At 39.9% G+C, this 15097-nt stretch overlaps 1 protein-coding gene across 1 annotated transcript in view; it reads right to left on the minus strand.

The window, feature by feature from the left end:
• DNAH3 (dynein, axonemal, heavy chain 3) overlaps window positions 1-15097 on the minus strand; it is a 230804-nt gene that overhangs the window by 153100 nt on the left and 62607 nt on the right. The window contains exons 18-20 of the mRNA XM_006875979.1: window positions 14707-14851; window positions 6075-6286; window positions 1211-1302 (exon numbers count right to left, since the gene is read on the minus strand). Of these exons, the coding sequence (XP_006876041.1) occupies window positions 1211-1302; window positions 6075-6286; window positions 14707-14851 (449 nt within the window). The remainder of the gene's footprint in view (window positions 1-1210; window positions 1303-6074; window positions 6287-14706; window positions 14852-15097) is intronic.

Below are 15097 nucleotides of genomic sequence, written 5' to 3' on the forward strand. Positions count from 1 at the left end.
TACCAGATTGTTTTCCATGTCTGTACCGTTTTGTATTCCTACCAGCAGTAGGGTTCCAATTTTTCCACATCCCTCCAGCACTTGTTACTTTCTGGGTGTGTGTGTGTGTGTGTGTGTGTGTGTGTGTGTGTTTTAACCTTAGCCATTCTAACAAGAATAAAATGATATCTCATTGTGGTTTTGACATGCATGTCTTTGATGGTTAGCATTTTTTCATGTCTGTGGGCCATATGCATTTCCTCTTTGGTAAAGTATCTGTGCAGGTCCTTTAGCCCAGTTTCGGATTGGGTTATTTGTCTTTTTGTGGTTAAGTTGAAGAAAGTTTCTATCATTATTCTAGATGCTAGATTCTTATCTGTTATATCATTCCCAAAGATTTTCCCCCCAATCTGTAGGTTGTCTCTTTACTCTTTGAATAAAGTCTTTTGATGAACATAAGTAAATGCAGATAGCAGCATGCACTAAAAGTGGGAGAGAAGTTTCCCACTAAACCCCAGAGGCAAAAAATGTAGGTAGAAAATATACGTCCTCCAGTCATGAGAAGGTTAAACTTTTACAAATCCATTGTCATCAAGTTCATGCCAACTCATAGCAACATTACAGAAAAGAGTAGGACTGCCCCATAGGGTTTCCAAGGCTGTATACATCTTTCTCCTGCAGAACAGCGAATGAATTAGAATTACCATCTTTTCATTGCTTTAACCAATGTGCCACTAGGACTTCTTTCAGAAAGCTTTAAGTTACCCTAAACTTCAAGGGAAAAATCAAACAACTGAATATGAGGCCAATCATATCATTGAGGGGATCTAAGAGCACTCGCATTTGGCACTATGGCATAAAGAACTGGATTGCAAGGTCAGTTTGAATCACAAGATCGACAGTTCAAACTCACCAGTCACTCCTTGGAAACCCTATCCGGGGTCGCTATGAGTCAGAATTGACTTGACTACACTTAACAACCATAGCACTAGAAGTGTAATGGTTAAAGCACTCAGCTGCTAACCAGAAGGTGGGTGGTTCCAACACACTAGCTGCTTCACAGGAGAGAGACAGCAGTCCATAAAGATTACAGCCTTGGTGACCCTATGGGGTGGTGGCTTTTGAGATTCACAGTGAGTTGGGATTGACAGCAAAAATGAATTTGGATTACAGATACTTTGAAACACACACACACACATACCAATTCCCAATGAAGAGAGAGGAGTCTTACTTTTCAATGAATTTGCCCAATCCAAATTCCAGCATATTTTGGAGACAAGTCGTCTCACTGGGCTTTATTTCACAGCCAACAATTTCACTGATCTGCAAAGGAAAGAGGAGAACGCTCATTGATCATCCAAGGTTGTCCAATGGAACCTCCTATGTTGAAAGAAATGTTCTATATGGACCAATATAGCAGTTGCTGTGGCTAGTGTAACTGTGGATTAGATATTTAAATTTCCTTTATTTTAATTAATTTAAACTCAGATGTACACAGATTCATGCCACTGTTGTATGCTGTAGAGCTGGACTCAGACAGAGTAACCCTAGAGGACAGATAAGGGCCTAAGCTATAGTCAAAAGGTGAAGACTCACAAGGAAAAGTCGCTGAAAACATCCATTAGTAATTGGAACATGGAATTTATGAGGCATGAATCTAGGGAAATTGGAAGTCATCAAAAATGAAATGTAATGCATAAGATCAATATCCGAGGCATTGCTGTTGTTGTTACGTGCCGTTGAAATTGGTCCTGACTCATAATGACCCTGAGTAAGGTTTCTGAGGAGCAGCTGGTGGGTTTGAACTGCTGACCTTGTGGTTCGCAGTCTAATGCTTATCCTACAATGCCACACCAGATGTCCAGCCTAGGATAAAATGGTTATTGACAATTTTGAATTGGACAATCATATGATCTTCTATGCCAGGAATGACAAATTGAAGACGAATTATGATGAAGTGTGGCATTCATCATTAAAAAAATAGACTTTCCAGAATATCTTATCACTGAATGCTGTCAGTGAGAGGGTAACATTCACACACCTACAAAGTAGACCAGTTAATACGACCAACAACTTAGTCATTGCAAATACCATTTTTCAGAGACTAACAGTCACCATATATGTGGTCCTTGCCAGAAGGAATATACAGAAATCAAATTAATTACATCTGTAGAAAGAGACAATGGAGAAACTCAGTATCATCAGTCAGCACTAGACCAGGTGTTGGCTACAAAACAGACCCTCAGTTGCTCATAAGCAAATTCAAGTTGAAGCTGAAGAAAATGGAAACAAGTCCACAAGAGACAAAGTACCACCCTGGGTATATCCCAACTGAATTCAGAAATACAACAGATTTGAAGCATTAAAAATTAATGACAAAAGATCAGATAAGTCATGGAATGACATTAAGGACATCATATATCTAAGAAATCAGTAGGTCTTTAAAAGACAGGAGAGAAAGAAAAGACCAAAGTGGACATCAGAAGAGATTTTGAGACTTAGTAGATAAGCTAAAATACTGCGAGAAATTAGGAAGTAAAATAGCTGAGCAGAAAATCTCAAAGGACAGGTTGAGAAGAAAAAGTATTATAATGAAATATGCCAAGACCTGGGGTTAGAAAACCAAAAGGGAAGAATATGCTCACATTTCTCAAGCTGAAAGGAGTGAAAAAAAAAAAAAAAATTCAATCTTCAAATTGCAATACTGAAGGATCCACAGGGGCAGACTATGGAACAGATTATCAATTGCACATATGCAAATTCAGGCTGAAGCTGAAGAAAATTAAAACAAGTTCACAAGAATCAAAATACGACCTTGAACATAGCCCACCTGAATTTAGAGATCATTTCAAGAACAGATGTGATGCATTAGACACTAAAGATCCCACAGTCAGAGTTGTGGGATCAGCATACAGGGAGAAAACAAAAGGTCATTAAAAAGACAAGAAAGAAGGAAAAGACCAAAATGGATGTCAGAAGAGACTCTGAAACTTGTTCTCCAGAGTAGAGACGCTAAAGCCAATGAAAAGACGAGGTAAAAGAGCTGAGCAGAAAATTTCAAAGGGCAGCTCAAGAGAACAAAGTCAAGTACTAGAATGAAATGTACAAAGACCTGGAGTTAGAAAACTGAAAGGAAGAACATGCTCAACATTTATCAAGCTGAAAGAACTAAAGGAAAAACTCACACCTCAACTTGAAATATTGAAGGATTCTATGTACAAAATGGTGAATGGTGTAGAAAACATCAAAGGAAGCTGTAAAGAATATGCAATGTCACTATACCAAAAAGAAATGGTCAATGTTCAATCATTTCAAGAGGTAGCTTATGATCAAGAGGCAATGATACTGAAGGGAGAAGTCCAAGGTGCACTGAATGTATTGGCAAAAAACAAGGCTCTGGGAATTGATGGAATACAAATTGAAATCTTTCAACAAACCTGAGGCAGTACTGGAGGCACTCACTCATCTACGCCAAGAAATTTGGAAGACAGCAACCTGGTCAACTGATTGAAAGAGACCCATATATGTGTTCAGTCAAAAGAGAGGTGACCCAGCGAAATATGGAAATCACAGGGCAATAGCATTAATATGGCATGCAAGCAACATTTTGCTAAAGATAATATAAAAAAGGCTGCAGCGATACATTGACAGATGCTACCAGAGGTTCAGGGTGAATTCAGATGGAGATATGGAACAAGGGATATCATTACTGATGTCAGATGGATCTCGGCTGAAAGCAGAGACTATCAGAAAGATGTTTACTTGTGCTTTATTGACTACACAAAAGCTATGGATAATATTGCAGGCAATGTGTATACTGAAACACTTAATTCTACTTATGAGGAACCTGTACATAGACCAAGAGGCAGTCATTTGAACAGAACAAGGAGACACTGAATGGTTTAAAATCAGAAAAGGTGTGTGCCAGGGTTGTATTCTTTCACCATACTTAATCTGTATGCTGAACAATTAATTAGTCCAAGAAACTGGACTATATGAAGAAGAACATTGCATCAGGATTGGAGGAAGACTCATTACTAACCTGTGATATGCAAATGATACAACCTTGCTTGCTGAAAGTGAAGAGGACTTCAATTACTTACTGATGAAGATCAAAGACCACAGTCTTCGGTATGGGTTGTACCTCAACATAAAGAAAACAAAAATCTTCACAACTGGACCAATAAATAACATCAAGATAAATAGAGAAAAGATTGAGGTTGTCAAAGACTTAATTTTGCTCAGAGCAACCATCAACACTTATGGAAGCAGCAGTCAAGAAATTAAACGATGTATGTATGCATTAGGCAAATCTGCTGCACAAGACCTCTTTAATGTGTTAAAGAGTAAAGATGTAAGTTTGAGGACTAAGTTGTGCCTGGCCCAAAGGATGGTATTTTCAATAGTCTCATATGCATGTGAAAGTTGGATAGTCAATAAGACCATAGAAGAATTGGTACATTTGTATTATGGTGTTGGAGGAGAATATTAAAAGCACCGTGGACTGCCGGAAGAACAAACAAATCTGTGTTGGAAGAAGTACAGCCAAAATGTTCCTTAGAAGCCAGTATGGCCAAACTTCACCTCTCAAACTTCACACATATTATCAGGAGGGACCAGTCCCTGGAGAAAGATATCATGCTTGGTAAAGTGGAGGGAGACCCCCAACCAGATGGACTGGCACAGTGACAGCAGCAATGGGCTCAAATAGAGCAATGACTGTGAGTTGGTACAGGATCAGGAAGTATTTTGTTTTGTTGTCCACAGGGTAGCTATGTGTCATTATCGACTTGATGGCTCCTAACAACAACAACAGGCAAAAAAATGATGCAGGAAGCTAAAGTACGCGCCATTGATGAGGACACTTGATAGTGCTATTTCATGAAGGAACCTATCAAAGACCCTCTGTCTACATAGTCACCCTAATCCCCCCAAACAGCTCAAAGTTCTAGTTAGGCTGTGCCTAAAAACAGAGGCACCCACCGTATGATCATCAAGGAAGAGCAGTAACCCCGTGCAGTCCTCTCTGTAGTGGCATTTCCAACCAAAGTTGACCAGATGACCTTTTTCTTTAAATTCCTATATATTTCCCTTAGATTCTTTGGTCCCAAGACTGTCTGGGAAAGTGGAAGTAATTCCTCTCTACAGATAAATCTTTTTATCTCCCATGTTATCTCTGCCTTGAAGAGAGATCAAAATTCTTCTAGCAACTGAGCTAGGTGTTCCATTCCCTTGAAGGCAAAATTTCAGAGTGGGCCCTTATCGATAGAATGTTCCCAATCTTGTTTTCATTTCCAAGACCGGGAATTCCAGGCTAAGTCAGAAAGGAATTTGCCTCATGCAAAGCTAATCTCATCTTTCCCTTGCAGAGGAACACCCTGCAAAGCCATCGTTAGCCCTGGAGTGTGGCACTTCTTTTAGACATACAGTGAGGTTTCTTTTTTCAGCTTGGTATTCACACCACACTTAAAACCCTCACACTTGGTTACTTATAAAAATCCCACTATTTTTAGAGAATATTTGTTTTTCTAATTATAGACTCCCAAGGGCTGAAAGACAAGTAAAAAAAAAAAAAAAAAAAAGATTTCTGAACACAGTCTGTTTGCTGATGAGACTCCACACTGAAGTCAGCCTAAGCAGGAATCATCTGGCACAGCCAGCAGCCTCTTTTGTGTATTCTTGTTATTGTTAAGTGCCATTAAGTTGGTTCTGACTCATAGCGATCCTGTGTAGGGTTGCCTAGATCAAGAAATAAATCAAGGGCCCTCCAGCTGTAACTCAACACCCTGTTGTTCTTGGGACCCACGGCAGTAATTTACTTGGGAAAGCAGACAAGGTGACCAGTACACAATCACCAGCAAAGGGGTTCTCAAAGAAGAGAGTCAACCTGTTGGTGCAGAGAGGCTAGCAGTTAAACCCATATCTCATCCACTCCATCCATTCGCTTCTTTCAAAGACCACCTGCCATTTCCCATTACTACTCCCTTGAACTCAGTTTCTCGTAGATTAGGGACTGTTTCCCGCCTTCCAAGGAGATAGCACAGCCAGGGGTGGGGTAAGGGATGGGCTGGCTAGGGCTGGGCAGTAACAGGCACCTGTTGCCAATGCCGCTCTTTCATTCCAGGGTTGCAGGAGATGTTCAGAATTGGAATGTTCTGCTTGAACTTATCAATCTTGATTTTCACACTCTCTGCTAAGCGCTTGGGTGCTGGCACATCGACTAAGGTCTTGGTCAGTTTATATACTGTCCTCCACATAGACCCGATTTCCTCTGTGATTTCCTCAGCATTCAGTAAATAAAGGGGTCCTGAAAGAGAAAACACGGGATGAGGAAAGGGTCAAATCATAAAGCCGATGTTAGTCATGTTATCTCTAACTCCCTGAACTTAAAATTATGCTGATGGTGTGGCGTATTGGGGAACTCTGCTGGTTAAGGATTATGGCCCTCATAGTCAAATGTCTCTATTCTGTGATATATTGTAAAGGGGCGCTGTGGGCTAAAGTGCTAGACAGCTAGGTTGGTTTCAACTGCAAGGTCGATAGTTCAAGCTCACCAGTTGCTCCTTGGAACCCTAGAACAGGGCCGCTATGAGTTGGAACTGACTCAACAGCACTTAACAACAACAACATGCCTGTGATTATTGTTGTTAAATGCTGTCGATTTGGTTCCGACTCATAGCGACCCTGTCTAGGGTTTCCAAGGAGCGGCTGGTGAACTTGAGCTACCAACTTTGAGGTTCAAACTGACCTTGTAAGTCCAACACATTATACCTACAGCACCACACCAGGATTCCAATGTTTGTTAGAAATGATTTGAAAATAAAAATGACAAGTGATTTTTTTAAAAGTGCTTCAGTACCTTAACTCCCTTACCTTCTTTTTTCTCTCATAGGGAACATGTAGACTTGCATTTCACAGTCAAGCACAGTCTCTCTGCTGTTTCTTCTCCTTGGATATTTCAAATTTGTATTAAATCTCACATCAGGATGTTTCTATTTTACTACAAAATATTTTTCTTTCAGGGCTTCTAAGCCCATACATAACTTCATTCATTTACTATGTTTGATCAATACAACATTTTTGTTGAGTAACCAAAACACTAAATTTAGGAAGAAAATAGAGTGCCTCCCAAGAGCCAGAAACTACTGTAGATGCTGAATAAGAGTGAGGAGATTTGATTAAACTATCACAGTGGTTTCACAAGCAGGAAGAGTTAATTTGGCAAGGCTTTTGAGACTGAGCCACAAAAGAGCAAAATTACTTGTCCAGGTTACTTGCAATTAGCAGGGTAAAAGGAAACAAACACTAATTCTCAATGTGAAGCAATTTCTCTAGGTGCCAACTGTCTGGAGATAGTGTAGGATGACTATGCATACAATATGAGGGAAGTATGTGGAATGATTATAGAACCTTAGGAACTTCTGTTTGAAATGAAGGAATGAATGTCTATTCATACCCCTAACTTCATAGCTCAGAGCAGAGACTACATTCTAACTCTGACCTTAAAAGGACGAGGCATCAGGTGGCAATTTTTACGGCAGCTACATAGATATGACAGCACATAACACCTATAACAACAACAATGTAGATAGAGCCCGTTCAGCCTGTGATTCAATATGGAGGCTGAAGGAAATAATCGGTGAGGTTCTGTCCAGCTCGGATGCTCTAGAACTCTAAGCTGCACGGGTCAGCAAAGCCAGCTCTCTGGCTAAGTGCCTGAAGACACCCCACTCCACAAGTGAGCCTCTTGTCCAAAGGCACTCAGTTTTACTTGCTCCATGGGCCAGGAAGCCCACCACTCTGGCTCTTGGTTCTGCTACTATTGCACATTCCTCTGGAGTTCTGGTGTGGTATTGTGGATTAATGCACTGGACTGCAAGGCTGGTTTGAATCGCAAGGTCCAAGATTCACTCACGCTCATCAGCCGCTCCTTGGAAACCCTACACAGGGTTGTCATGAGTTAGAACTGACTCGATGGCACTTAACAACAACAACAATCATTCCTCTGGTGTCACACCTTTCTGTCCCTGGGATGTAGAGTCTCAATGCGCAGAGATCTCTGGATCCAGAAGACATGTTCTACTCCTGGCTCTTCTTTGATGCTAGTGAGCTCCCCCCTCCTCCTCTTTCTGAGGTGGCTCATTTTAAAACCATGTTCGAGTCTGAAGTTTTCACAATCACAATGAGTCCTGTTAACAGTGATTCACAGCCGAATCATACCATCCTAGCAATACCTTTCCCCATTTTATCTTACTCAGACCCATCAGGAAAAAAAAGCTGTTTGGTGGGAGTTGCAGAAACTATGGGTAAAAGAGCCATGTTGTTGTTGTTGTCAGGTGCCATCAAGTCGGCATCGACTCATAGCAACCTTATGCATAGCAGAACAAAACAATGTCTGATCCTGGGCCAACCTCACTACTGTTGCCACACTTGAGTCCATCGATGCTGCCACCTGGCCAATCCATCTTGTTGGGGTCTTCCCATAGGGAATCATTTTACTGCCCTGCAGAGTCCATATATTTAACTGCATGTGTCTATTTTAACTTTCACCTTTATTGAAACTGGAGAAGGGTGCCATCCAAATATGAACCCCTAGGAGGAATTTATTTCTGTAAGATATTGTAGTGGTTTTCACACTTTAGCGTGCATCAGAATTGCTGATGTTATTGTTGTTGCTAAGTGTCATCAAGTTCTGACTCACAGTGATCCTTCTAAAGGTTTCTTTAGAGGAGGTGCAGTTAGTGAGTTTAAACAGCTGAACTGCTGATAGGGTTGCTAAAACTAATATTTTTATGAGGGTCTCAACCCTCATAGAGTTTCTAATTCCGTAGGTGTGGGGTGAGGGCTGAAGAGTTTGCATTTCCAACACATTCCTAAGGGATACTGATGTTGCTTGTCCTGGAACTGTACTCCGGAAACCAACAGCAAAAGAAAAGTAGAAGAGACAGTAGGAATCCCACGGCAAAACTCACAGTTTATACATGCAGAGGGATGGGTCACGGAAAGTAGGAGTACAGTCAAAGACAGCACCAACAACCAACTTGATGCCTTAATACAACACCACCAACAGAATATATATTCTTTTCAAAAGAACATGGAACATTCACTGTTAGACCATACCCCTGACCATATAACAAATCTTAGCACTTTTAAGAGAATTGAAATCATACAAAGTATTTCAATGACCACAGTGGAGTTAAACTAGAAATCAATTAAAGGCACTTACCAGGAAAATGTCCACACATTTGGAAATTTTAAAAATCATAGGTCAAAGGAAATCTTCAATTAAATTAGAAAATACTTTGAACAGATACAAAATTGTGGGGTGGAACAAAACTCAAAATCATAAAAGTAAAACAGGCTTACTGGTTAAAGAGAGACTGGTAGAACCTCAAGACTATGACCCTTGGTCACCCTTCATGTCTGGGACTCACCCATCCCAGTGGCCCAATTTTCAGTCAAACAATAAAACAGATACACAAGTGGAGCCAACACCACCAATGAGGTATGAACATCATAAATGGTCAACCACTTAAGACCTAAAGGGAAGCATTTACCCAAGGACAAAATTCAGAGGGGTTGCGAGAAAAGGAGGAATGGAAACAGGAAATGGGGAGGAAGTTGGATAATTGATGATACTTTGCTAAGGGATTGTAATCATTGAGATGAAAGGAAGTATATGATTTGCTGAGTGTAAAACTGACAATACACTCTGTAAAACTTCACTCAATCCAGAATAAAAAGTTTAAAAACAAAACTGTGTGATGTAACTTAACAAGGGAAAATTTATAACACAGAAAAGGAGAATGTTCTCAAATCAGTTATCTAAGTTTCCATCTTAAGAAGTTAGAAAAAGAAGCACAAAAACCAAACACAGAGCAAGGCCACAGAAGGAACTAATACGGAGAGGTAAAGTCACAGGTGCTGCAAAAAGAGAAAATAACAAGAGAAAAGTAAATGAAACCAAACGCTAGTTCTTTGAATTTAAAATTGACAAAGCTAAATTTTTTTTTTTATAAACTTTTAACAAGAATGACCAGACAAAAAGAGAAGACACAAATCATCAATATTAATAATAATAATAATTTTGAAAAGGTATCACATAAAAAACAAAAGGAATAGAAGCAAATACTGTTGAATGATGATGCATGGAGGCGATTGTAATCACTGCAATGAAGCAATGAGTGTAAAACTGATGTTCTCCCATGTAAACTATCACTCAATTCACAATAAAAACTTTAAAAAAAAAAGATATCACTATACAACCCTCAGGTATTTGTTTCAAGGTTAATAAGAATATAAGCACATAAATTAGAGCACTTAGGAAAAATAGAGCAATTCCCCTGAAAACCAAAAACTACTAAGATTCACTCAACATGAAAGGCCTTGGGTAGTTTAAACAATCTGCACTTGACTAGTAACCCAAAGGAGTCCTGGTGTGGCACTGTGGGTTAATGTGCCGGACTGCAAAGTCGGTTTGCCCTGCAAGGTCAGCAGTTCAAGCTCACCAGCTGCTCCTTGGAAACCCTATCCAAGGCCGCTATGGGTTGGAACTGACTCAACAGCACTTAACAACTACAACAAAGTAACCCAAAGGAGGGTGGTTTGAACCCACCAAGAGGCACCAGGGGAAAAACAAGCCGGTGACAGGATTTCATAAAGATTACAGTCAAGAAAACCCTCTGTGGTCTTCTAAGTCATAAATCAGAAACACAAGTCAAAAACAAAATTCACTCAAGATGAAACAGGTAACATGAATAGCTCTGTAACTACTGAAGGAATTAAATTCATAATTTCAAAGTTTCCAAAACACAAAACTCTGGGACTATTGCTGTGATGCTGGAGGCTATGGCATCAGTATTTGAAATACCAGCAGGGTCATTCATGGTGGGCAGGTTTTAGCCAAACTTCCCAAACAAAGAAAAACAAAGAAAGAGTGAAGGACAGCTTCTAAATATTTGGTGATGGTGCCTGTGTGCCACCAAGTCGGTTCCAATTGATCTTGACCCTGTATAGGGTTTTCAGAGGCTATAAATCCTTATAGGAACAGAAAGCCTCAGTTCATAATCCAAAACATTACCAGGGTTCCTTTTAGCCACTGAAAAATCTTATGAATCTCAGTAGAACATTGTCAGATACAGTACTAGAAGATGAAAACATTATGAATAGCACCAGAATATTGTCAGATATAGAAAATGAGCCCCTCAGGTTGGCAAGCACTCAAAATCCTCATAGTAGAGTTGATCATGATGACATGAACAGAGTAAGCTGACCATGATAACACGAACTGAGTAGAGTGACCATGATGACACGAACAGAGTTGACCATGAGACATGAATAGAGTAAGTTGACCATGATGACATGAATAGAGCAGGGTGACCACAAGACATGAATACAGTAAGGTGACCACGAGACGTGAATAGAGTAAGTTGACCAAGATGACATGAATAGAGTAAGTTTTTGGTACTTTCATTTGTTGTTGGGGCACAACTGAAAATGAGTAGAACCAGTTGTAAATATTCATTAACCATTAAGACATGAAATGTATGAAGTATTAATATAGGAAAATTAGAAAATGCAAAATTAAACCTTACCATAATGATCAATATTTAAGCATTAGTGAGCTGAAAAGGACAAGTATTGATCATTTGGATCTGAAAACCCTAGAGTTTACTATGCTAAGAACAACAACTGGAAGAAGAATGGCATTGCATTCAGTGTCAAAAAGAACATTTCAAAATCTATCTTGAAGTACAATGCTGTCTGTGAGAAGACCCATACATCTATAAAGAAGACCAGTTAATACCACTATTATTCAAATTTATGAACGAATCATCAAAGCCAGTGAATATGAATCTGACATTGATCAAACATGTAATCAAGATGCACTGGTAATTATCGATGACTGGAATGCGAAGGTCAGAAACAAAGAAGAAGGCTTAGTACTTGGAGAATATGGCCTTGGTGATAGAAATTATGTTGGAGATCACACAATAGAATTTTGCAAGACCAATGACTTCTTCATTGCAGGTACCTTTTTTAACAACATAAACGGTGATTATATAAAGGTACCTCACCAGATGGAATACACAGGAATCAAACTGACTACATCTGTGGCAAGAGATGATAGAAAAGCTCAAGATCATCAGCCAACACAAGGCCAAGGGCCAACTATGGAACAGACCAACCACTGCACACATGCAAGTTCAAGCTGAATATGAAGAAAATTAAAACAAATCACGAAAGCCAAAATATAACCTTGAATATATCTCACCTGAATATGAGACCATCTCAAGAACAGTGACTAAAGACTAGAAGAGTTGTAAGATAATATTAAGAACATCATCCATGTAGAAAGCAAAAGGACATTTAAAAGACAGACCAAAATGGATGTCAGAAGAGACTCTGAAACTTGTTCTCCAGAGTAGAGATACTAAAGCAAATAGATGAAAAGAGGTAGTAAAAGAAATGAACAGAAAATTTCATAGGGCAGTTTGAGAAGATAAAGTCAAGTATAATAATGAAACATGCAAAGACTTGGAAGGAATACACAGAGTCACTGTACCAAAAAGAAATGGCCGATACTCAACTGTTTCAAGAGACAGCATATGATCAAGAGCCAATGGTACAGAAGGGAGAAGTCCAGTGTGCACTGATGGCATTGGCAAAGTACAAGGCTCTGGAAGGGAACTGATGGACTACATATTGAAATGTTTCAACAAACTCATGCAGCACTTGTTGATAGGTGCCACTGAGTCGGTACCAACTCATAGCGACCCTATGCACAACAGAACAAAACACTGCCTGGTCTTGGGCCAACCTCACTATTGTTGCCATGCTTGAGTCCATTAATGCTGCCACTTTGCCAATCCATCTCGTTGGAGGTCTTCCTCTTTTGCACTGACCCTCCACCTTACCAAACATGATATCCTTCTATAGTGACTGGTCCCTCCTGACAATACGTCTGAAATAGAAGAGACAAAGTTTGGCCATCCTAGCCTCCAAGGAACACTCTGGCTGCACTTCTTCCAACATAGATTTGTTTGTTCTTTTGGCAGCCCATGGTACTTAGAATATTCTCCTTCAACATCATAAATCAAAGGCATCAATTCTTCTATGGTCTTCCTTATTCACTGTTCAGCTTTCGCATGCATATGAGGTTATTGAAAATACCATGGCTTGGGTCAGGTACACATTAGTCCTCAAGCTGACATCTTTGCTTTTCAACACTTTAAAAAGGTCTTGTGCAGCAGATTTGCCTAATGCAATACATCGTTTGATTTCTTGACTGCTGCTTCCATGAATGTTGATGGTTGTCTTTGACAACTTCAATCTTTTCTCCATTGATAAGAATGTTGTTTATTGGTCCAGTGGTGAGGATTTTTGTTGTCTTTACATTCAGATGTAATCCATACCAAAGGCTATGCTTTTTGATTTTCATCAGTATTTTAAGTCCTCACTTTCAGCAAGAAATGTTGTATTGTCTGCATATTGCAGGTTGTTAATGAGTCTTCTTTCAATCCTGATGTCATGTTTTTCTTCATATAATCCAGCTTGTCGTATTATTTGTTCAGCATACAGGTTGAATAAGTACGGTGAAAGAATACAACCCTGTCGCACACCTTTCTTAATTTTAAAACATTCAGTGTTCCCATGTTCTGTTCGAACAACTGCCTCTTGGTCCATGAGCACAATTAAGTGTTCCGGAATACTCATACTTCGCAATGTTGTCCATAGCTTGTCACGATCAACACAATCGAAAGCCTTTGTATAGTTAATAAAGCACTGATAAACATCTTTGTGATATTCTCTACTTTCAGCCAAGATCCATAGGACATCAGCAATGATATTGCTCGTTCCATGGTCTCTTCTGAATCTGGCTTGAACCTCGAAAGTTCTCTGTCAATGGGTGCTTGCTGCCATTTACTTTTAGTAAAACTTTACTTGCATGGGATATCAAAGAGATTGTCTGATGATTTCCACATTCTGTTGGGTCACCTCTCTTTGGAATGGGCACTTGGAAATTACCCTAGGTTCCTCCCTCTTTCTCATAAGCCCCTATATCAAATTAAGAATAATAACACAAAACAATCCCACTGCCTTCTAGTTGATTCTGATTCAGAGACTGTAAATCTTTATGAAACAGCCTTATCTTTCTCGAGCAGAGCGGCTAGTGGGTGTAAATTGCTAACTTTGCGGGTTGCAGATTCCCCTATCCACAACAAGTCAATCATAAAGCCCCATTGAATCTACCTCCTTAATGCTCTCTAGACTCCAGAGTCTGGAATAGCAGTAGACTTCTATGGGATCCAGCGCTTCCTGAAGGGGCACAATATGCACTGTTACCTTATCCTTCCACCGTCTGCCTCTCAGTCTAATTCATGGTTCTCATCATAGTGGTTGGTTGCTCTATTGTATTTTACCTTGGTAATAGGTCTGGTTCTTTGACTCCTATCTCTCTCATCAATATCACATCAGAAAATTATGATCAGAAAATTAGCTGTGGGCTAATGCGTCTGACTGCAAAGTCATTTAAATTGCAAGATCAGTGCTTCAAGCTCACCAGCTGCTCCTTGGAAACCCTATACAGGTTGCTATGGGTCAGAATCGACTTGATGGCACTTAAAAACAACAACAACAATCCAGAGTATCAGAATTTGGAAATGTCCAGCCAGAATCTGAAGTCCAAACCTCATTTCAGAACTGGCCGGGGAGACCACAGCATACCGTTCATCCATTCCTCTGACTTGGTGCTGAACTCGTAGGTCGTCACCCATAGTTGCTCGTAAGGCACTTTGTTGATCATCATGATTTGCAGAAGAGGAAAGGTACTCTTCTCTTTTTCCAACAACTCTTCCTCTTTATTGATCAACTGAAGGGCAAGAGGAAATGGTGATTATTGGGTGGGTGGGTCTTCTAAACCCTGGAAACCCTCCATGGCAAATTCCTCAGTATCTTATAAATCAAGTGGCGAAAGATGCTGAGTACATCTATATAGCGAAAGGTGAAAAGGGGTATGGACTTAAACAAGCAGATCCCATTGTGACCTCAAAGAACTAAGGCAACTGAGCTCTAACTGGTTGAAGCTCTGAGCTCTAACTGGTTGAAGCTCTGAGCT

This window comes from Chrysochloris asiatica, unplaced genomic scaffold, assembly GCF_000296735.1.
Source record: "Chrysochloris asiatica unplaced genomic scaffold, ChrAsi1.0 scaffold00348, whole genome shotgun sequence".
Taxonomy (NCBI): domain Eukaryota; kingdom Metazoa; phylum Chordata; class Mammalia; order Afrosoricida; family Chrysochloridae; genus Chrysochloris; species Chrysochloris asiatica.